Source organism: Neoarius graeffei, chromosome 10, assembly GCF_027579695.1.
Source record: "Neoarius graeffei isolate fNeoGra1 chromosome 10, fNeoGra1.pri, whole genome shotgun sequence".
Classification (NCBI taxonomy): domain Eukaryota; kingdom Metazoa; phylum Chordata; class Actinopteri; order Siluriformes; family Ariidae; genus Neoarius; species Neoarius graeffei.
In genome coordinates this window covers 89,468,909-89,493,979 of record NC_083578.1, presented here as the reverse complement: position 1 = coordinate 89,493,979, position 25,071 = coordinate 89,468,909, and the positions used below count along the sequence as shown (strand labels likewise).

The 25,071-nt window shown below is 39.9% G+C and overlaps 1 protein-coding gene across 1 annotated transcript in view; it reads right to left on the bottom strand.

Annotated features, from left to right (window-relative positions):
• The window catches only part of stap2b (signal transducing adaptor family member 2b), a 34,764-nt gene that overhangs the window by 5,835 nt on the left and 3,858 nt on the right, over positions 1 to 25,071 (bottom strand). Inside the window, exons 2-11 of the mRNA XM_060932581.1 lie at positions 14,802 to 14,873; positions 14,589 to 14,708; positions 12,211 to 12,267; positions 10,542 to 10,732; positions 7,888 to 8,019; positions 7,440 to 7,509; positions 4,730 to 4,832; positions 2,776 to 2,865; positions 2,593 to 2,646; positions 2,434 to 2,487 (exon numbers count right to left, since the gene is read on the bottom strand). Of these exons, the coding sequence (XP_060788564.1) occupies positions 2,434 to 2,487; positions 2,593 to 2,646; positions 2,776 to 2,865; positions 4,730 to 4,832; positions 7,440 to 7,509; positions 7,888 to 8,019; positions 10,542 to 10,732; positions 12,211 to 12,267; positions 14,589 to 14,708; positions 14,802 to 14,873 (943 nt within the window). The remainder of the gene's footprint in view (positions 1 to 2,433; positions 2,488 to 2,592; positions 2,647 to 2,775; positions 2,866 to 4,729; positions 4,833 to 7,439; positions 7,510 to 7,887; positions 8,020 to 10,541; positions 10,733 to 12,210; positions 12,268 to 14,588; positions 14,709 to 14,801; positions 14,874 to 25,071) is intronic.

Sequence of the window (25,071 nt, the reverse complement as noted above, 5' to 3'; positions counted from 1 at the left end):
CGGCGGAAAACTAACACTGCTCATCACCCTGCACACACCATCCCCACTGTGAAACATGGTGGTGGCGGCATCATGCTATGGGGATGCTTTTCTTCAGCAGGGACAGGGAAGCTGGTCAGAGTTGATGGGAAGATGGATGGAGCTAAATACAGGGCAATCCTGGAAGAAAACCTGTTGGAGGCTGCAAAAGACTTGAGACTGGGAAGGAGATTCACCTTCCAGCAAGACAATGACCCTAAACATACAGCCAGAGCTACAATGGAATGGTTTAGATCAAAGAATATTCATGTGTTAGAATGGCCCAGTCAAAGTCCAGACCTAAATCCCATTGAGCATCTGTGGCAAGACTTGAAAATTGCTATTCACAGACGCTCTCCATCCGATCTGGCTGAGCTTGAGCTATTTTGCAAAGAAGAATGGGCAAAAATTTCAGTGTCTGGATGTGCAAAGCTGGTAGAGACATACCACAAAAGACTTGCAGCTGTAATTGCAGCAAAAGGTGGCTCTACAAAGTATTGACGCAGGGGGGCTGAATACTAATGCACATCACATTTTTCAGATTTTTATTTGTTTAAAATTTTGAAGACCATTTATCATTTTCATTTCACTTCACAATTATGTGCTACTCTGTGTTGGTCTATGACATAAAATCTCAATAAAAAACTTTTAAGTTCGTGGTTGTAAGGTGGAAAAATGTGAAAAAGTTCAAGGGGTATGAATACTTTTGCAAGGCACTGTATATTCATAATTGCCAACTCTACTGGTTTTGCAGGAGTCTGTTGACAGGTGAACACCGCCTACTGATTTTAGTTGTAAAAAAAAAAAAAAATACAGCGTTACAAAAATAATCAGCGAACGCTGTTAGATTTGCTCTTCTGATCTCACTTCAACTGTTCTCGACACAGGGGATACAAGTATATAATAATCTAATATACCATGCACGGAGAGGCTCTGGTTGAAATTCTGGATTCTCTGAGGTGACCGGTGTGGTGAGGGATGCAGCCCCGAAGAAAACAGCACTATGCCAGTCGTTGAATTACTGGTGCCTCTCAGTGCATGGTATATTAGATTTATATCCCTCATCAAAAAATTCCAAACTAAAAGTGTTAACTACAAAGAATTAGAAATAAATCTGAAAACAAACAAAAAAAATATTAGCAGTCTTTGTCCCTCATTGTGACGCCAGTTCATGGTATATCCAGGATATACCATGACTGACTCACACCATATCCATTTTTTTATTTTTGACGTCACGAGATACATTGCTTAAATCAATGGTCAGTCAATATTTTATGTCACGTGAGCCATCCTTGGCTAATCCCTGCACGGGAATTTTTTGATGAAGGATATAACGTCAAATAGTCATTAAGTGAAGCCAAGAGACAATGAAACGGCACGATAATGATGTCGAATCTTTATCGTATCTCGCCATTCCATTGATTCTCGTTATGGTTCTAGCCAATCAGCAATGAGCTCACATGTTACAACAAATCGCGCTAGTATTTGTAAAAATCAAGCACGCTCTGGTGATTACGAACAATGAAAACTGAAGGAAAAAATGCGCAATGACAAGTTCAAGGTGACTTGGTCGTTGGATCATCCATGTATCAAAGTATCGAGGCAAGGTGAGAAGCAGCATTTTGTGAAGTACGTCGGTCCGATTTCTCTATCAATTTTCTTCAAATATGCCACTGAGAATGCAGGAGAATGCAACATTTTACAGACTTTTTATTTTATTTTCCGGGGAGTTGACATGTCCCTGGATCCCAGAACCCCCCTAGAAGGACACAACTGCATCATGCAATCTGATCTAACGCTTTTCGTTCTCAGCGGGTTTGGCAAGTATGTATACTGTGTAAAGCAGTAGCCATGTTTGCTGACACATTAGCTAATATCAGGCTAGCTATTACAGAAAGCAATCCAACCAGTAGCCAGGTTTGTTAGAAAACTAGCTACTATTAGGGTGATTATTATACTCTGTAAAGCAGGAGCCCTGTTCACTAGCAAGATAGCTAATATTCGGCTAGTTATTATAATGCATAATAAAGCTAGTTGTCAGGTTCGCTAGCAAAGTAATTCTACTGTGTAAAGCAATAAGTTTGCTAGCAAACTTGGAACAGAGTAGATAGGTTTGCTACTTAGTCCTAGATATCATACGCTCTAATTTCAGTTCAATTTCCTCCAAACATTTTCAGCCATATTATTATTATTATTATTTGTCTTTATGAATCTTTACTTACTTTTATCTGTCCATCATATTATACATCTGTTTTTATTACGTTCTTACTGCTGTATTTTTTTTTTAACAAGTATTAGCAGTGGCGTGCTGAACCTTAATTTCTCCATAAGCCAGTTGTGTATTTGCTTTCCTGAATAATTATATGAGCATAAAGACAGATGTTCACTCGCAGTGAAAAGAAGCATGTTCTTTACCTGGGACCCGAGGCAAGAGAGGAGGAGGGTGGTCAACATTGTCATCTTCCTCATCTGAAACACACATACTTTACATATTATTTATGTACTTTACACACACAATACACATGAGACACACACAGCACAGTGAGAGGAGAATTGAAGACGAGAGGGACTGACCAGATGGGTTTTGGTAGATGTTGTCCTTTTGACAAGAGTATTTCTTCCTCGGAGCTGAAGTGAGATATTAAAATGTTATATTGTTAATGTCTGTATTTGTGCTTTCTGTGTATATATGTACATATGTAGAGTCTGTATATACTGCGTGTGTGTGTGTGTGTGTTATAAGGCCATGTGTAGGACCTGGTTTGGGGATTAGTTTAAGGCTCACAGGGTCGCTGGATGCATAGCGCGCACACTTCTCTCCGTTCTCCTTATCGTCCTCTATGTACTCTAAAAGGAAAATAAAGACATTGTGGATTACAGGAGAAACTGAGGCACTAGTGAGCACGCTCACAACACACACAGAGCATGAGAAAATCTCTACAAGGAGATTAAGGAACAGGAAAAAAAATTAATAAAAACCAGTATACAGTATAGAGCAGGGCTTTTCAAAGTGTGGGGTGCGCCTCCCCTAGGGGGAGCCAGAGTTCTTCAGGGGGGCGCAACGTGAGGAAAAATAAACCAGAATAAGTTACTATTGCGGACATTTAGCGAACTTCAGCTAGCCTTTGCCAGAGACAAAATGGATCGATTTTTAGTACCTAAAGCTACAGTGAGTGAGGAGACAGAGTCTGGGCCAAGCAAAAAAAGAAGGAAGTATGACCACGATTATTTAAAGTTTGGATTTTCATGGACTGGATCTGAAGATGCTCCACTGCCATAGTGTGTTGTCTGCCAAGAGGTGCTAGCTAACGATGCTATGAGATGTTTAAAAAGTGTAAAATAAAGATGTTTTAAAAAAGCACAGATGTTTAAAATGTGTAAAAAAGACGTTTTAAAAAAGCACAGATGTTTAAAATAAAATGTGTACAACAACCATTTTTTTAAAATACGAATGGAACATTAAGTATAGCAACAATAAAAATTATAGGGGGGGGGGGGGGTGCTGTTTATTTGCTCTCTGAGGGGGGGCTGACTCTCCCACACTTTGAAAACCCCTGGTATAGAGTAATACAGTAAACCCATGCAAAGTCACAAGCAAGCTAATTAGGCTAACAATTATACTGGCTAACAGAACCATTGGGAAATTCAGCTAGCATCCTCTGATTTATTATTATTCATCACTACAGATATTAAATCAATTTATTTTGATGTTTCATCCTCACTCAACCTCTCTCTACCTTTTCTCTCTGTTATATTTAGACACCACACACATTACACATGTTCACGATGAAAGTGTTTCAAATCTGAAACCAAACTAGCATTTGGGATTTTTTTTCCCCACATTAATTCAGATTCTCTCTCTCACACACACGCTTGTGAGGACCTTGACATGGGACAGCCTTGTGAGGACCACCTTTTCTGCTATGGCTATTTAAAAACAAACACTGCAAGGTGGGATGTCAATATCTGGTCCTCGTAAAGGCGGAAATACACACACACACACACACACACACACACACACACACACACACACACACACACACACAAACAAACAAAAAAAAAACAGTTCTAAGAAAGAGATGGGTTGAACACAGGCTTATGTTCGTTCACATCTCTCCTGCGGCCATAAACTCAGACTATGAGATTTTTTTTCATACATACAGCAAAAAGGACAAGCTATAACAGGTATGGGTGTGTTCTGGACACATGCTGATATTCCTAAACACTGAGAATACTTCCTTGTCGAGAGATTAATCAGAATTCTGACTCATAAGATCTGACTGTATATTGATGAGTGTACGTCAATTATACCGTAATGATGACTCTATGCAGAAAGAGCCATACTAAACACATTCCCCATCAATCACAAGAACAAGATAAAAATCAGATTAGATTAGTGTAACTATTTTGCAGGGTAGTTATTAGAATGTTTGGCGATAACGTTCCCTGTTACAATGTTCCCACTTAGATGAAATTTAACATGGAAAATGCTTGTGTGAACATTTCTACAACGTTGCAGAAACATTCCTAAACATTATACAAAAATGTTCTAGGAAATTTAACGGAAAATTCTTGACGTCCCCAGAACTACACGTTTAGAAAACTTTCTGCGAATGTTAGTGTTAGTTTGGTCGTCACCCTGTTGCCGTTTCTTTATTCAATCAAGCAGACACCGATTTCTTGTTAGTGTAATTTTATCTGAGCTTCTTACCGATGTTTTTTTCATATGTGTGCTCTAGAACCAAGGGTTTGAAAGCTCCTCCAGTCTTCTCGATCATGTAGTTCACGACATCATGGAGGGTTGTGCAAGAAATCTGGAACAAATGAGTGGAGTGTTTGATGATACATAGTGGGATAGTGGGATACATGGTATGTGTTTATGTAAGGAATAAAACACAATACAAGGAATTGCAGTTTCAGGAAAATAATCAGCGGCAAAGTGACGTGACGAAGCATGACTCATACCAGCAATTTGCTACTGCTAACATGTTTTTAAATATAAAGGAATGTTTTTAATTCATTTAAAAGGATATGGTTCATCCTTTGGATAAATAAATGGTTACTATACAGATGATTCTCGATCAGGAGATCATGAGTTCTACTCGTGGTTGGGCCATACCAAAGACCATCATAAAAATGGTACCTGCTGCCGTCTGGTAAGGCACGTTGCAATATAGATGCGAGTGAGGAGTCAAACTCTCGCGGTTACCACAGGATCCGCCCCCCTCCCTGTAACCCTAGCTGTATAGGTGAGAGGCCGAGGGCTACGGAAACGGAGCTCGGCGCTGCCCAATGCGCCTAAAGGGCCTGGATAGTACTGGGACAGGAGACTGCCTGGGAAGACCAGGGCGTGGCGTGGGAAGGACTTTAGACTTGGATAGAAACGACAATGTATTCAAATGAGTGAATTAATATAAACCTGTGATTTGCAGGTGATTCTAACCAATCAGAACCAAGCATTAAACAGGAGAAACCATGGACTAATGATTAAAGAAGCAGCTTTGGGACCAAAAGGTTGCCGGTTTGAGTCCCTGGACCAGCAGGAATGGTTGACGTGCCCTTGAGCAAGGCACCGAACCCCCAACTGCTCCCCAGGCTGCTCTGGGTGTGTTGTATGTCGCTCTGGAAAACAGCATCTGCTAAATGCCATTAATGTAATGTAATGAGTCTTTGCCTCAATTAGTTATTGTACTGTAAATTTGCCACATCCACTGTATTTTATATTGAATATAAAATCAGAGTTTGATCTCTATCTAACGTATATCCCTGTTGGACCATAAACTTTTTCACGATGCAAACCTGCATTGCACAACAACAACAAAGTTCACTTATCTACCGCAACCAAACCTTAACATTACTTACAGCAATCAGAAAGTCTGTTTACTCTTCATCTCAGTTTGCATGGGTTATGCTATCATACATTTAAACTATAACAGCTTTATAAACGTGATAATAACCCAGCAAACAAACACACACACACGGAAATGTGCACTATCCAAATTCTTGGCTGATCATTAATCAGCTTTATGACAGAGTTCCCAGATAGACTCAAGCTAATCACTTCCTTGTACTGGAAAGTACCCTCCAAACTGTTTTGAGGAAGAAACCAGTGTACACTCACTGGCCACTTTATTAGGAACAATGCATAAACTCATGCAGATACAAATCAAGAGCTTCAGTTAATGTTCACAATATTCAAACATCAGAACGGGAAAAATTGTGATCTCAAAGTGTGATTTTCTTTCACTGTGGTATGGGTGTTGGTTTGATCCAGATGGACTGATTTGAGTATTTCAGAAACTGCTGATCTCCTGGGGTTTTCACACACAACAGTCTCTAGAGTTTACACAGAATGGTGCAGAAAACAAAAAACAAACATCGAGTGAGTGAGTGAGTGAGTGAGTGAGTGAGTGAGTGAGTGAGTGAGTGAGTGAGTGAGAGTTCTGTGGGTGGAAACAAAAAACACCTTGTTGATAAGATCAGGTCAGAGGAAAATGGACAGATTGGTTCGAGATTTTTTTTTTTTTTGCCAGGAAGGATATAGTAACTCTCATAATCACTCTTTACAACTGTGGTGAGCAGAAAAGCATCTCAGCATGTGACAGAAGACAGAACAACACATTGGGTTTCACTCCTGCAGCCAAGAACAGGGATCTGAAGGCCAATTTATGCTGACAACGCAGTCCTCGCAGATGGCATCGCAGATGGCATCTGCGTAGCCCCCCCACCTTCGCAGACGCTCTGCGCGCACCTCCCAAAAATTGTGACCACCGCAGACAGCCTCGCAGACAGCGTTGCAGACAAGAGGGCTCTGATTGGTCCACTCTACATCCACTGTACACGCACTTCCGCTTCCCTACTTTCCCGGTTTGTTTTGTTTTCACGACCGCCATTTTTAAAAACACGAGCGAAGATGGAGCAGCACGAAGAGCGGTTGATCAAGGAAGTACATACATCTATACGACTCCAGTTCTAGTCATTATAAGTAACCGGAGGATAAACACTCCACTAACCACACCCACCAACTACTCCTAGCGATTTCGCGACTTCGCGCCCCCTTGCGTTGTGGCGGTGCATAACATCGCGCACACCTATTACTCCCCGCTCAACGATAAATTACAACTGTCTGCGAAAAGCTATCTGCGAAAGCCTTGGCGCAAGAGCATGCAGAGGCTCTTGAACAAGTTCCTATTAAAGTGGCCACTGAGTGTACAAGCTGACTCATAAAATGTGAACAGTTTCAGTATAAATCCTTTTTACACTCGGATCAAAAAAAAAAAAAAAAAAACGAACATCAAGTGCACTATGTATAATCACTACATACAGTACGTCTGATTTCTAAATATTTGTTCTAGTCATTTATAGTCACTGTACCAGAATGTTTTGTGCTGTTCTTTCTAATACCATTGTAGGCTACTCACTGGACTGTCAACAGCAATGGCAAATCCTCCATCAAGGCTCCGTGTCACTCGGTAATGTCGGTAAACCGGTCTGTTCAGGCAGGAAGAGGAAGAAAAAAGGAAAGAGAGATGTGACATTTTGATATTTCTTTCATTTCAGTGTTACTCATCACAAGGTATTTTATTAAAATCACAGTAACATGTAGTCAAAGGGAACGCAAACAGGTCCACTTACTGTTTACAAAACATCTCAAACCTGTCTGTCTGTCTGTCTGTCTATCTATCTATCTATCTATCTATCTATCTATCTATCTATCTATCTATCTATCTCCTGCTTATTTTCTGAATGGAGTTATTTAAAACATAAGATTGTTTTTGTAAAGTCTCCTTAAAATCTTTAAATTTCTTGTTCATGTGTGTGAGTATACGTGTGTGTGTGTGTGTGTGTGTGTGTGTGTGTGTGTGTTACCCATTTAAATCCTGCCGAGTAGTAACAGCAAAAGAGGTTCCATCTCGGCTGGGTCTGAGCAGCAGGTTTCCTTTATCTTCGTGCTTTTCCAAAAGGACCTCAGCATCATCCCGGGACACCCTGTGAAAGCACCTACACACGCATACACACAGTCTGAGAAACATTATTTACTTTTACACTCTTAACATTGTAGGTAAAGAGCAAACTTAAAAAAACAAAAAAAAAAAATCTACTTGTCACTGAAGGGCAGATTATGTAGCATGAAATGAGCACATTGGTATATAATTTATGCTGGAATATCAGCCATTACTCTATCCACATTCACTGGATATGAGCAATCACGCGCTCTGATTGGCTATTCTACTACTACGCTATCAGCTCATATACCGTGAGTAGAGTAAAACAAAATGGCAAAGCACATCAAGGCAGATATATATCACTTTATCAAGTATTTAAAAGAAACAGAAATAGGTAAAAGAATATCGTCCCCCCCAAAAAAAAATATCTCCTGTTCCATACTCCAGCCAGTCGGTAGCAGTAATGCAGCTTTAAATTGGTTTGCCAACCACAAAAAAAAAACCTGGAGAACAACAAACTGGCGGCGCACATTGCTGAACCAACAGAGAACGAAATAAAAACTTTACCCGAAAACAACCCCCCCCAAAAAAAAGCAAAAAAATATGGAATGAAAGTATTTGATGGCAAGAACGTTATCTTTTTTTCCAAGAATTATTATTATCATAGCATTTTTCACAAATTGCTCCTGTCATTTCGCCGGTTTGTTTACATTCTAAGCGGAAATGATTGTGTCAGAGGTTTTGTATAAAGTTTTTTTTATTTATTGAATTTGCAAATAATAAAAAAATACTCTCTCTCAAAATCCAGTGAATGTGGATAGAATAAAACAGTTATTTCACTCAATCTTGTCGTACATGAGGTGAGAGGTGATGAGGCGCGTAGCACCGAGTCGGCTATAAACCATGTACGACTCGATTTCATGGAATAACTGTTAAACAGATACAAGGAAACTTATTTATCTACAAAAATATTGATGACTGCAATTCTCTCTTCATTGACCTCCCTGCAAAGTCCTTTCAAAAATTACAGTACTTTCAAAACTCAGCAGCCAGAGTTCTCATTCACACAAAACGCACGACCCATATCACCCCATCCTCTCTCAGATACACTCGTTACCGGTCCTGTCCCGGTTAAAATTCAAAATACTGCTTCTCACCTTTAAAGCTCTACATAACCTGGCTCCCCTCTACCTCCGTGAACTCCTGACCCCCTGCTTTCCCTCTCGTTCTCTCAGATCCTCTTCCTGTAACTTACTTACTCTCTCACGCACCAGACCGTCCACCATGGGAGGCAGGTCCTTCAGTGCCACGGCCCCCAAGCTCTCCGTGACTGCTCTTCTTTCTCAACCTTCAAATCTGATTTTAAAACTTTTCTTTTCCATGTATACTTCGCTTTCTCTGTTTAGTCTAGCAAGTTTTATTTTTTCCTGCAAAGCGACTCTGGGTCTGTTAAAGGCACTATATACACTACCGTTCAAAAGTTTGGGGTCACTTTGAAATGTCCTTATTTTTGAAAGAAAAGCACTGTTCTTTTCAATGAAGATCACTTTAAACTAATCAGAAATCCACTCTATACATTGCTAATGTGGTAAATGACTATTCTAGCTGCAAATGTCTGGTTTTTGGTGCAATATCTCCATAGGTGTATAGAGGCCCATTTCCAGCAACTCTCACTCCAGTGTTCTAATGGTACAATGTGTTTGCTCATTGCCTCAGAAGGCTAATGGATGATTAGAAAACCCTTGTACAATCATGTTAGCACAGCTGAAAACAGTTGAGCTCTTTAGAGAAGCTATAAAACTGACCTTCCTTTGAGCAGATTGAGTTTCTGGAGCATCACATTTGTGGGGTCGATTAAATGCTCAAAATGGCCAGAAAAATGTCTTGACTATATTTTCTATTCATTTTACAACTTATGGTGGTAAATAGAAGTGTGACTTTTCATGGAAAACACAAAATTGTCTGGGTGACCCCAAACTTTTGAACGGTAGTGTAAATTAAACTTATTATTATAAAAAGTCTTTTATTGACCAGGAGTCTGTACTTGTATCAGCCAAGAAGATCAAGAGTCCAAACATCAGCATGTTCATGTTTAAAATAAATGATGTTGGATCTAAAAGTAATAGTTCCCCAGGCTATAAAGGCAGGAGTCTGAACTTATATCAGCAGATCATACAATAAGGACAGGAGTCAACTGAATCTACTTGTCCCATCAAATGAGGAGTCTGAACTCTTGCACTAACCAATAAGGACAAACTCTGAACTCTTAGATATGGAATGAGGATCTAAACTTGTCAATAATAATAACAATAATTACAGTAAATAAATAATAATCACACGAGTCTGAACCGATATCTAGAATATATCAGCCAATCAGAACAGGAGTCTGAACATGTCAGCCAATAAGAAGGAGTGTGTGATCTACTGTATATGGAAAATAGGAGGAGTCTGAATTGATGCTGTTGTAAGAACGAATACCTACGGGAGTTTGATTCATGCAATAATAATAATAATAATAATAATAATAAGATCAACTTATCAATATATTCAATAAAAGAAGGAGGAGTCTGAACTTACGCTGGCATTTCGGACGGGACGGACAGGTAAACGTCAGGATCTCCACTAGCTACTGTTATTGAAGCTTGTGTAGCTGCACATGTGGATGTCTTTTCAGTCGTGTCTTTCAATCTCTCCTTCTCTTTGTCCACAGCTTCTCTCAGCATGTGAAGCTGACCAGGAAGCAGGTTCAGGGAGGTGGGCACTTCCAGCTGTGCGACACAAACATCTAATTAAACCTCAGGTGATGATAAACAAGATCAACAGCACTTAAGCACCTAAACCCTTATTCCTGAACGAGGTTTTATTCCTCAAACAGAAGGCAAAAAAAAAGCAGCACACGTTTACAGGAATTTGGCACTGAGCAGAAAGCTGAAAACCGTTTAGAAGAATGAGGGCACGGGAACACAATTAAGTGCAAGTTGCAGTCAAAAGGATATGAAACAGACGTTTGTGCTTGCGAATAAAGTCAATTAGTGACGTGGTGTAAAATAGTCAGCTGGAGAAACATGCAGGTTGGAATTCACACAGGAAAAGGAATGAAATAGTTTTGTGTTGCACAGGCTGTGTGTAAATGCTGTTAACCACCGATGCACGAACATGAACATGCAGCGAATATCGGATATGAACACCAGGTGACAAGTACAGCTGTAGGAACAGACACGTCAGAATTTTGAGAAATATTCTAATTTTTACTAAACCTTCGTTTTGATACACTTTGCTATTAAAATGGTATAATTGTGTTTTCAGTTCACGTAAACAACGTCTTCATCTCCAAAATCACTTTAATTACATTACAGGCACTTAGCAGACGCTCTTATCCAGAGTGACATACAACATGCCCAGAGCAGCCTGGGGTTAGGTGCCTTACTCAAATAAAATTCAGCCATTCCTGCTGGTTCAGGGAATTGAACCAGCAACCTTTTGGTCCTAGAGCTGCTTCTCGAACCATTAGGCCATGACTTTCAACCTGCGTGTGCTAAGCTATTATTAAACTCATCTCATTATCTCTAGCTGCTTTATCCTGTTCTACAGGATCGCAGGCGAGCTGGAGCCTATCCCAGCTGACTACGGGCGAAAGGCGGGGTTCACCCTGGACAAGTCGCCAGATCATCACAGGGCTGACACATAGACACAGACAACCATTCACACTCACACCTACGGTCAATTTTTGCACCCGGAGGAAACCCACGCGGACACGGGGAGAACATGCAAACTCCGCACAGAAAGGCCCTCGCCGGCCACGGGGCTCGAACCCGGACCTTCTTGCTGTGAGGTGACAGCGCTAACCACTACACCACCGTGCTGCCGCAAAAAATTAATAAAAAAAAAAGGCAGCATGTGAGTTTAATACATTTTAATAAACCAGGGCCTCGGACTTTTGTGCCACTTAAGGGATTTGGTTTCGCTTCTAACTGGCTTTAGAGAAAAGTTTATTTCTCCAACAGCAACAACAGTAGAAGAGACCTGAAGTGTCAATAAGAACTAAACCATTACGAGCGAAAGTCTAATCTTACACCAGTATATCAGCCAGTAAGGGGAGGAGTCTGAAGTTAATGCTGGCGTCCTCAGGAGCAAGAGGCGGCGTCTGAACTTAGTGCAAGTTGGCACATCACCAAGAGCAGAAGTGCAAAACAAAAGGACACTGTAACACAAAACCGTGTGACTGCCTATGGAAAGCTTTACTGACCTGAACCACGGACATGATGAAGCCTTTCCACAGCTCACGGGCTTCTAGACTTGGAGCCTAAAACATTAAAACATTTACATCAACACTGAAATTAATTACTGAATATTAAGCATTATGTTTGGAACGAACAGTGTGATATTTGTACAGTATTACAGCTGTGACTGAATCAGTATTTAATTACAGCTTCCTGTTTAGTTCTCAGTAAATCAAGGTGTCGGATTACAGCTGCCATTTTCTTTTTTTCCTGAGAACAATAAAGCCTAAATCAGATTTGTTAAGAAGAATCACTCTTTAGGCTTCAGTGGTTTACAGGAACGACAGAGAAATACAGTACAGCTTCATTTCAGTTTTAATTCAACACCAAAATCAGTGCTGATTGCCATCTTTTTCTTTTTCACATCATGAATCAACACCATTTTCTTCTGGAATGTCACATTTCTGATGTGAAGGATGTCTGGGATGTCAAAATCAATCAATCAAATCAGAGTTTATTTATATATCACACACAAAAATTGGAGTTACACACAAAAATCTAATGCATACGAAGGATATAATGCTGCCTAGAAACACAGTCCGGTACAAAAGCCTGAGGCACACGTAAAGAAATGCTGTCGGACAAAAGTGGCTTAAAAAAAATAATGAAATTAAATGAAATGTTTCAAGATTTAAAACAAAACAAAACAAAAAACCACCCAAAAAAACCCTATAAACAGTAATCAGTGAGCCATAATAAATTAAACGAAAGTCAATATTTGGTGTGAGACGACCCTTTGCTTTAAAAAAAAAAGTCTGAGGCCCAGTGAGGTCAGTTTTATGCGGAAATGATCTGTAGGTTTTCCTGAGCATCTTACAGAACCAGCCCCAGTTCTTCTGGACACTTTGATTGTCACACTCCTTCATTTTACACCAAAACCCAGCAGCCTTCATTATGTTTTCTTTTTTAATCTGAAAAGTGTTCTCTTATGGAATATGCTGCTCGGATATTAAATTATTTTTTTTCCTCATCTCATTATCTCTAGCCGCTTTATCCTGTTCTACAGGGTCGCAGGCAAGCTGGAGCCTGTAACTTTTAATTTTGTGCTGGAAAAAGAACGAACGTCTGGAACTCTCAAATGTTTCTGTACTGACTCAATAATGTAGACGTTATAAAATTGAAATCTATAACAAAATTTGTGTGGAAAAAAGGGGGGGGCTAAGACTTGCACAGTACTGTAAACTAGTAAGCTAATCTTGATTTGATTGTAAAATATTATCCAATTTTATCCCACAGCACTGTTTAATTCTGGATTCTGATTGGTCAAAAAGTGTTGATTAATTTTCTTTAAAAGCATTGCAGCTGCAAATCACAAGTTTATATCAATGCGCTCGTTCGAATACGGCATCATTTCTATAGTAACAGGAATTTGCAGGGACGTGTACAGTGTAATCGTTGTTATTCAATCCACAGTCACTGGATATGAGCAATCGTGCACTCTGATTGGCTACTCTACTACTAGGATATCAGCTCATATACCGTGAGTAGAGAAAAACAAAAATGGCGGAGCGTGTTGCTGAACCAACCAACGAAATAAAAACTCTACTCAAAAACAAAACCCCCCAAAATACACACAAAACAACAAAATATGGAAAAGTATTTGAAGGTAAGAGCGTATCTTTTTTTTTTCCCCAAGAATCATCATCATCACATTTTTCACAAATTGCTCCGGTCATTTTGCCAGTTTGTTTACATTCTAAGTGGAAATGATTCTGTCGGATGTTTTGTATAAAAGTTCTTATTTTTTGAATTTGCAAAAAATAAAAATGCTCGTTTTCTTAAAATCCAGTGAATGTGGATAGAATAAAACAGTTATTCCACTCAATCTCGGTGCTACGCGCCTCGTCGCCCATCAGCTCGTGTACGACTCGATTTCATGGAATAACTTAAATATGATGACGTTTGCAGTCAAGAGACTTTTATTTAACTTTTATGAAGAGAATTTCATCTTTTCCGTGATTGATATTGATGTACAATTTAACTGGTGGAACAACTTAAAAAGTTAGAAAATGGTTGGTTTTGGTTTCAGGTTGAATTTAATTGCAAATATGTTTTAACAGTGTAGCTGAGGCATCCTGATTGCTGCTGTTCTCTGCCAGGTAAGGATGCGTTCCTGTTAGGAATAATTATCCTAACTACACTATCTGATGATCTATGTTTGTATTGATGTATTGTCATACTGATATATTCATCTCGTTCTATTACAGAATTCACTGTAAACTCTAACTGTAATAATTAGAACAATGTAAATGTTTGACTTCATAATAATAATAATAATAATAGTGTCATAGATAAAGAAATAAATAAGTGATTAATGATTGTGTATCAAAACTGAAAGTCTCACCGTGAGGTAGAGATCATCGTCTTTCAAGCGCAGGTGGAGTCTCGCTGCGACGAGTTTACGATCAACACTTGGGTCATCAGTCAGAGAGATGAAAGTTGACAAATCCTGCTTTTCCACATACTGCTCTCAGACATAAATGTGAATAAAACATGTCAGAGTGCATAAAATGCTTAATAACACAATTTATTTATTATTTTTTTAAAATAAACGTACATCACTGTCCTTGCTGTTGTTGTAGAAGAACAGAGAGTTTCCGCACAATGCAGCCCAAAACTTGTGACTAACCTAATAACAAAAAGAAAAACATTAATGTCCTTGGCACTGTCAAACACGTCATCATATTTAGTCAGAGTATATATCAATCATCATCTCTAGCCGCTTTATCCTGTTCTACAGGGTCGCAGGCAAGCTGGAGCCTATCCCAGCTGACTATGGGCGAAAGGCGGGGTCCAGGATGAACCCCGCCTTTCGCCCATAGTCAGCTGGTCAATTTAGAGTCACCAGTTAACCTAACCTGCATGTCTTTGGACTGTGGGGGAAACCGGAGCACCCGGAGGAAACCCACGCGGACACGGGGAGAACATGCAAACTCCACACAGAAAGGCCCTCGCCGGCCCCGGGGCTCGAACCCGGACCTTCTTGCTGTGAGGCGACAGCGCTAACCACTACACCACCGTGCCGCCATATATATATATATATATATATATATATATATATATATATATATATATATATATATATATATATATATATATAGAGAGAGAGAGAGAGAGAGAGAGAGAGAGAGAGAGAGAGAGAGAGACACACACACAAAGTGTAGCATTATAACTATTTATGGCACTTTTTAAATTTTGCATGCTATGAAAAAAGTGCATAACATATTATAGCTATTATCAGTGAGCTAACTAGCCTGGCTAGTTAGACTGATTATTGTGAGAAACGCAGTGATGGAAATAAAGAGACTCTGAGCAGCCTGTGTGCCTTGACCGTATGCGGCTATGGCTAAAGTGTAGCTATGTTGAAACTGGGGAATATTTACAATGAAATATTTTCGATTCAACGTATCGTAAATCTCTGCATAATTGCTTGTTAACAATATTCATTTTTCACCAGCACACTGTCCTCTACATCGGTTCACCTGATTGGTCAGGAGCCTAATAAAGCATTTTGATGTTTGCATTTAAAAAAAAAAAAAAAACCCTTCTGAAAGCACCATTTTGACCAAAAAAAAAAAAAAAGATGCAATGTTTCAACTTTGTTGTTGTTATTATTATTATTATTATTATTATTATTAGTAGTAGTAGTAGTAGTAGTAGTAGTAGTTTTATGAAAAGGTTTGCATTCATCACTTTCTTTTGCCATTTCTGACCATTTTTGCTCATTTGTTGAATAAAATGACATTGCATTTGTGGCTTAAATATTTACCACAAACTCTACACTTTAATAGGAACTTATCATTGATTCGAAGTTCCCTGTTCTTGGCTGCAGGAGTGGAACCCAGTGTGTTCTTCTGTTCTGCTGTTGCATGCTGAGATGCTTTTCTGCTCACCACGGTTGTAAAGAGTGATTATATGAGTTACTACAGTATATCCTTCCTGGCAAAAAAGCTCAAACCACCTCGAATCTGTCCATTTTCCTCCGACTTCTCTTATCAACAAGGTGTTTGTTTCCACCCACAGAACTGTCGCTCACTCGATGGTTGTTTTGTTGTTGCTTTACAGACGTGTTTTTTTTTCCATGTTGGGTTACTAGGTCACATTCAGCTGCTGAGAAGTAGGAATGAGTAGCAGTCGAAACGGTCAAACAGGTATGAGGAATGTGAGGAATGAAGGAAAAGGTTGGAGGCAAAAGGTTCCATATTCCTTTCTGCAGAAAAGCTGAACCTTCATCATTGTGTTTATTGCAAATGTTTGTTTGAAAGCTTACAGAATCGATCACTCATTACACTGCATCCTGTCATACAGACATTCCCGAAACACCACAAATCGCTCACACACTTTACTCGTTTCAAAACTCTGGACTCGTTTCAAAACTCGGTGCTTCCTGCTTCTGCACCAGTCCACACAATAAACCACAAATCAGTGGCTCAGGGATTTCATGCCAAACGTATTACTGACATTGACAAAGTGACATCATACAAGTTTTTACCAAAAGGATAAAACAACAACAACATTCTCTTGTACTATTACACACAGACAGGCGACAAAAGAAAATCAGCATAAACCGCATTGGGTAACATGCTACAATGTGCGAACAATGCAATGATTGAGACACAGTTTTAAAAATGTCAGCAATAACAAGTTTGATGATTAGAGCCTTGAAATCCAGGTTTACACTATGATTCTGGAATACTTTAAACATTTTTGCTGTTGCCAAGAATTTAAGTCAAGTTTATTTGTATAGCGCTTTTAACAATAGACACTGTCACAAAGCAGCTTTACAGAGTTTTAATGACGTTAAACATGAGCTAATTTTATCCCTAATCTATCCCCAATGAGCAAGCGTGTGGCGACAGTGGTGAGGAAAAACTCCCTCAGACGACATGAGCAAGAAACCTCGAGAGGAACCAGACTCAAAAGGGAACCCATCCTCATTTGTGTGATAACAGACAACGTGATTATAACATTTTTAACATGAAGTCAGTTTCGTTGATGTTATAAACTCTTCATTGATGGAAACTTGAGTGCAAAACTGTTCATGACAACTGCAGTCCTAAAGTTAGCAAGTCAACTGTAGTCCTCGGCCATAAAAGCATTACTGTAAGAGTCCAGAGCGTCTTCCAAGCAGCACTATCTTGACAGAACAGTGGTGTAGCCCAGTGGCAAGGACAGGCCAAGACAAACTAGCATCAATGTCTGCTGCAGTGGCTGACCAGGAAACAGGTTTATTTAACCCCGCTCTTCGGTGATGCTACGGGTCACCTTGCATGACGGCTGTTGGCTCCCAAGGAGCTCATCCACCCTTTGACGGGTCTTGTTTTTAGTCCTGCTGGGTGACATGCCACCCTCCTCACCAGTATACGTCCGTGCGGCAGGTTGTACTGGGTTACAATGTTACCAGTAGCAAGGTCCACTAGGGCCCTGACCTGACCTCAGTGTTGTTCTACAAATGTAGAAAATAGTCCAAATACCCATTTTGGTAAAACAAAACAAAACCCATACGAATGAGTAGAGTAGGGGTATACAAACTTTTGACTGGTCCCGTATACAGATGTGCACGGCAAGTAAACAGCTTGTTTTGAGAATGTGAATCTGACAGCAAAGCAAAATAAAGATCATAAACACACGTAGATAATAGTCGTGGCAGTAACCGAGCAGTAGTAACAGCGTGCACTGCCCGACTGTCGACTCACGTTTCAGACCAAGGTGATTATCGTCGACGTTCAACTTTGGACTGTCATGCAGTGCCACAACTTCTCATCTCATTATCTCTAGCCGCTTTATCCTGTTCTACAGGGTCGCAGGCGAGCTGGAGCCTATCCCAGCTGACTACGGGCGAAAGGCGGGGTTCACCCTGGACAAGTCGCCAGGTCATCACAGGGCTGACACATAGACACAGACAACCATTCACACTCACATTCACACCTACGGTCAATTTAGAGTCACCAGTTAACCTAACCTGCATGTCTTTGGACTGTGGGGGAAACCGGAGCACCCGGAGGAAACCCACGCGGACACGGGGAGAACATGCAAACTCCACACAGAAAGGCCCTCGCCGGCCACGGGGCTCGAACCCAGGACCTTCTTGCTGTGAGGCGACAGCGCTAACCACTACACCACCGTGCCGCCCCTGCCACAACTTCAGTTATGTAATTTTCACTGTTCAAGAGATGCACAAAAAGTAGCTTTCTTTGATTAAGGATTCTTAGCTCCCCAATGTTTTTACTCAGAACCTTCTCTGAAAGTGAAGCTTTGAATATTTCTTCACAAGGACAAACTGAAGAACTGTTTAAAGTGATACTGACACGAACAGCTCTCCTCGGTGTCGTTTGATAGATTTTAACACAAACTTTCAATTTTCGATGTAATCACAAGGTGTGGAGATGAAAACTCAACAAAATAAAACATTTAAACCTCTCGCCACGAAGCGATGCCTGGAATTCCTTTCCCTTCCGCTGAGATTGGCCCAAACCGAAAATGACAGAGCGGTGAACACCTGCCTGGAAGGCGCGGCCGACAATTTTCAAACAGGTTCAATTCACCTTCAAATCAGCTCTCTGTTAAAGGACACCCTAAAAAGAACATAGCTTTTGGAATTTGAAAAAATATATATTTTACGGCTGCAGAGACACGGTCATTTTAGTAAAAATCGATAACGGTAATTGCGCGCCGACCCCCCACCCCTACCGAACATTGTAGCACAAAATAGGAAGGGTCTACATGGTCTTAATTGGTACTGTTCGAACTCAAAAAGGTTGTAGTTTTATGAGGAACTTAGTTTTGGAAGTTAACCACAACAAATTCCTGGCTGCTGCACGCTCGCTGCACACCATGCATATTTTCACAGAGTCATTGGGAAAAGTGAATTTATTTAGGTGTCTGTATTACTTTAAGGCCGAGATGTCAAACTGTGCAGAGTAAAGGAATTGCAGGGTGAGGAACATACTCAAAATTAGGCCAAAAGAGATTTAAATAAATAAATAAATAAAAATACAGTACAAACAACAGATGAGCCAATTAACCTTTGCACAGGTTTTTTTTTTTAAACTCCCCGATATTAAAAGCTAGGATAGGCCATTTTGGAAAAACCAGCAAGAGTCAGCAATATTTTTGAAAGAATCTAACTGAAAAATCCCACCTCCTCCTTTCAGCCCTCCCTTCGTAGCCACTCCTACGAAACACATGAACTGAACGCGCACTGCCTGACTACTGACTACTGCTGGAGGACGAATCCAGGAGACAGAGAATGTGTTGGGGGAGAAACGTAGCACCTTGGTTATATCCAGCTACTTCATGTCTCATTCACATGTAAGAAAACACCTAACATTATCATAACGAATGAAAACAATGAACATGGCCATTGTTAATACTCACACCTTTTGACTAGCGCGCTAGCTTTAACAGTACATCTCCAATATGTCTGCTAGTCTTGTAGAAGGCAGAATGCACACAGGTAGGCAGGCAGTCAGGCAAGATATCCAGTCATTTCATTCGGCCTGAGTGAAATATCTGGACGGGCTTTTTACAGACCTGCGCCTGCTACGGATGATGGATTTTTTTTTTTTTTAATTGTTCGAGCATCAGATTTATTCACTGCTGTCAAGATGTAAAGACAATTTCAAGAAATATAACCTAAAATGCTTCTAAAATAATTACCTACCCTGCCTTGAACGGACACTCTCTGGAAGCCCCACCCCTTTTCCCATTTCACACTGGTAATGTTTTGTCCTGCGTGTTCACAGTGCTTGAAAGATGCACCGTGTTAAACAATAACAAAGCATTTAACCCCAGGAAGTAAGATCTCAGGACAGAGCTATGTGCAGGAGCCTGTCTGCTGTAGCAGCTTTAAATCAAAACTATGGGATTTTCTCTGCTAACCCGAGAACCTCAACGCTAAACAATTTAATAACCTGAATTATTGAAAGTCAAAATGTTCATACAGGGAAGCTCACTTTCGTCCACCTGTTAACTACACAAACAGATTCCACATCTGACTTCTCGTTTTTAATCTGAACATTTATGAGGAGCAGGTTTTGATTGGGTTTTTGCGTGCGTGTGTTTAGAAAAGGTGTTTGGTTGTTAAACCAGTTCTCATGGATGTTTTGTCACTCTGTGTGACATTCGACACTGGATTGCGATATGCTGTCCGAGATATCAGACAGGAGGAACTAAGACGAGTCTCTCGGTTAAACAATAGCCCTGGAAAAAAAAATAAAAAATCATAAACCACGCATCACTTGTTTGTTCTGTGCCCATTGTAGGCGTTCTGATAAACAGGAGGAACAGCTCAGACATGCTGTACGGACTGTACCACTGTGTCATACAGACAGCCCGTACAGTGGGTATAAAAAGTTTACACCCCCTGTTAAATTTGCAAGATAAGTCATGTCAAATCTTTTCTCTCATTTAATGTGATAACCAAAAAAAAAACAAGTAAAAAACCAAACTTATAGTAACCTGTTTGCATAAGTATACACACCCTTTTAGCTAATACATTGCTAAGGCACCTTTTGTTTGTAATGCGGCACTTTTAATCCACTCTTGCGTGCAAAAATGCTCCAGATCTATCCAACTGCAAGATGATATCCTGTGCACAGCCCTCTTCAAGTCATTCCACAGGTTTTTTTTTTTACTATAGTGCTCTGACTGGACCATTCCATAACATCCACGTTCTTCTGCTGATATGTTTTCTTCAGCTGTCTAATAGAAGCCTGCAGGTTTTGTGCCAAAATACAGTAGATCAGTATTTGGAGTTATCCATGATAGAAGCAATCTTGACTAGATCCCCAGTCGCAGCTGAAAAGAAAGAAGCAGCAGCAGCACCATAGCATAATGCTGCCACCACCATGCTTCACTTTGGGTGATAAACGGTCTTGTTTTTGCACCAAGCATATCTCTAGGAATTATGCCTGAAAAGTTCTACCATGGTCTCATCAGACCATGTAGTTTGGAAAGAAAGGGCTTCCACCTAGTCACATCATCCCATAGTTCAAAACATGTGAAGAATACAAGAGATTAAAGCTTGAAGAAAACTATTTTTTTTCATATCCATCACACAGGTTTAATTTTCTAACTGTGATAGCAAACATATAGTACAAGTGACATACAGCCTGTTCTGTTATTCATTACATTACGGGCATTTACTGTAGCAGATGCTCTTATCCAGAGTGACATACAACATACCCATAGCAGCCTGGGGAGCAGTTGGGGTGCCTTGCTCAAGGGCATTTCAGCCATTCCTGCTGGTCCAAGGAATCAAACTAGCAACCTTTTGGTCCTAAAGCTGCTTCTCTAATCATTAGACCAGGGGTCACCAAACTTTTTTCTCTGGGGGCCACATTGTCGTTCCTGACTGTGATGGGGGGCCGGGGTCGGGTCAGCTATATAACATAGAATTGTATGACCCAGACAAATATGACCACCAGCAGGCCTCATTGTGTAGTAGAGATTACTAGCCTGGCACAGCCATCCCCACTACTATATCCCACACTACTATATCCACACTACTATATCAACACTTGATTCCTGGCACATATTTGTTTATCTTTACTAGTGGTTTGCAAAAGTAGTAATCGAGTCTTCACACTTTGTTTTAATTTGAAATACCACAGATATTCCATTTATTTATTTTGATTTTGAGACCAGTTTGTATCCTCTGACCATTACAAACAAGTATCTTCCCAGATTTTCACATCAACTTCATGAAGTTGAGTTTTCAAACTGTGAACCTGTGAAGCTTGGAATTGTGAGCCAATTAAAAAAAAAAAAAAAAAAAAAAAGAAAAAAGATGGACCACGAGCTCTTACTTCCAAAACAAAAAGAATAATTTCTCATCATTAATTAGTGTCATTTGTCATTTATAGACAGAAACAGCAAACTAACTGGCTAACATTACCACTACATCCACCCTAATATCAAATCACACCAGCAGTGCTCATAAATCATCTGACTGGTGCTCCACTCCAGTGAAAAGAACAGCGAGAGCAAAGTCCAGAGTATCTGCCCAGTAAAAACACATCAATATTATCACCCTGATTATGAACCTTATCAGGCGTGTTAATGAAGGAAGTCCCCTTTCATGGTCCTACAAGTTACAACAACAAATGATGCCTCATTTAACATATCTAATGTAAACTGATTGTTGGTACCCTTCCACGAAAAAAAAAAAAAAAAAAGAGGAACCCACAATTTTCTCTGAACTAACTTGGAACTAACAAAATTAATTGGCATACATTGTTGTTTATTCCATATTTAATAAAAATCATGGTTTGCTTTTGAGTTGACAGAATATTTTAAGTAATAAAAAAAATGGACAAAAATTATGGTATCCGAAATTTAATATTTTGTTACACAACCTTTAGCAGTGATCACTGCGAACGAGCGATTTCCGTAGCTCTCAATGAGACTTCTGCATCTGCCAGCAGGTACTTCGGCCCACTCTTCCTGAGCAAACCGCTCCAGCTGTCTCAGGTTTGAAGGGTTCCTTCTCCACGCGGCATGTTTCAGCTCTTTCCAGAGATGTTCGATAGGATTCAGATCAGGGCTCATAGACAGTCACTTCAGAATAGTCCAATGTTTTGTTCTTTGCGATTCTTGGGTGCTTTAAGGTGTGCGTTTTGGGTTTTTATCCTGTTGGAGGACCCATGACCTGTGACAGAGAGCTTTTGGACACTGGGTAGTACATTTCGCTCCAGAATGCCTTGATCATCTTGGGATTTCATTGTGTCCTGAACAGATTCAAGGTCCCCCAGTGCCAGATGCAGCAAAGCAACCTCAAATCATAACTGAGCCTCCTCCATCTTTCATGGTAGGTATGGTGTTCTTTTCTTTGAAAGCTTAATTTTTTCTTCTGCGGACATAGAGCTGATGTTACGTGCCAATAAGCTTGAGTTTTGTCTCATCTGTCCAAAGGACATGCTCCCAGAAGCATTGTGGCTTTCAGTATGCATTTTAGTAAATTCCAGTCTGGCTTTTTTTTTTTTTAAGTTTTTCTTTCAACAATGGAGTCCTCCTGGGTTTTCTTCCATTGAGCCCACTGTCACTCAAAAAGTGATGGATGGTGCAATCAGAGATTGATGTACCTTGATCCTGAAGTTCAACTTTTATCTCTTTGGAAGTTGTCCTTGGCTCTTTGTCTCCCATTGGGACGAGCCTTCTGTCCAATCTGTGGTCGATTTTCCTCTTGTAGTCATGTCTAAGAAGGTTGGCTCCAGTACCATGGAACTTAACCTTCTTAATAAATATTTGCAACTGTAGTCACAGGAACATCAAGCTGCTTGGACACGATCTGTCTTATAGCCTTTGCCTTTAACATGCTTGTCGATAATTTTCTTTCTGATCTCCGCAAACAACTCTCTCCTTTGTTTTCTCGGGTCCATGTTCAACGTGGTGAAAACGACGATACCAAACAGCAGAGTGACGACTTTTCTCCATTTAAATAGACAGAATGACTGATTACAAGATTGAAGACACCTGTGATACTAATTAAGATTTAAAAATTAGTTTGAAATATCGTAATTATTTATAATCTTTTCTAGGGGTACAAACAAATCTGTCCAGGCCATTTTAGAACATCTTTGTAGAAGAAGCAATAATTTATTTCTTTTCATGTTTATTTTGCTTTACTCTATGGTATACAGTACCAAAGGCAGGCCAGTATACGTGAGAAAATTGCTTTTAACGTCATTACTTTTCAGGAGGAGTAAAGCATTGTTTCAACGAGCTATACAGGTAAGGGCACCGACAGATTTGTCCACGTCTGTATATCCTTGAAGCATTTTTTAAAACTCTGATGGTGCCTACATCATCAAAACGTGAACATGGAGGAGGCCCACAGAGTTTATTCCACCATGTGGGAATGAAAGGGAGTCAGGGATCATATTGCGCTCTACTATAACGCCTGTAACCCCAGTGATGAGCTCCGAGACATACTAACATTTCTCCTTTACCAAAAATATAATGACGTCTTCAAAATCCTGTCTGGGTTCCATATGCCGCAGTTATTAGCTTCATTCTGATACCTGCATTTTAACTGTCGTGAAAAGAAAAATCAAGTATAGAAATGACTGCAAGGTTCTAAAACAGTGATACATACTGTATAAGTAGTGTAGTGTAGTGTATGTGAGATAAAGTGGATAAAATTGTTGAAATTATGTCAACACTCAAAGCTGAAATAAAGCTACGCCACTTTTGTAAAACGTTATTCCTCCAAGTGATGATTGTTACAATTATTCCTGAAACATATACAGTGCATTTACAGTAGTAATTAATGTAATATTAGTGAAACACAACAGCATTTTACAGCCTTTTATATTAGTAGTGTTTCATTAAATATTACTGATCATTATACATTCAGGACTGTTTTACTGGGAAATACGCCACTCGTATTTTTCATCCGGGACATGAAGAATCAAAACTGTGACATAAATCTCTGTCACTCATGAGGAAATTGATGATAAATTGATATTTTGATAAATGGGACTTTGTGAATGTGTCGATATAATAAAAAGAAAATCACACACTGGCTTGAAGATATGAAGTTTATCTTCTCGTGTTGAAAAACTCGCATTTTTCATACGAAATACATCACGGCTCTGAGTGACATATTTAAATAATATTGGCTGGCTTTTTTTTGTGGTCTATCAGGTATATTCCATTCAGCGAGCATACACTGGCGCGTGGCCTAGTGGTTAGCGTGTCCGCCTCTCGATCGGAAAATTGCGAGTTCTACTCACGGTTGGGTCGTACCAAAGACCATCATAAAGACCTACTGCCATCTGGCAAGGCACGCTGCAATACAGATACAAGTGGGGAGTCAAACTCTC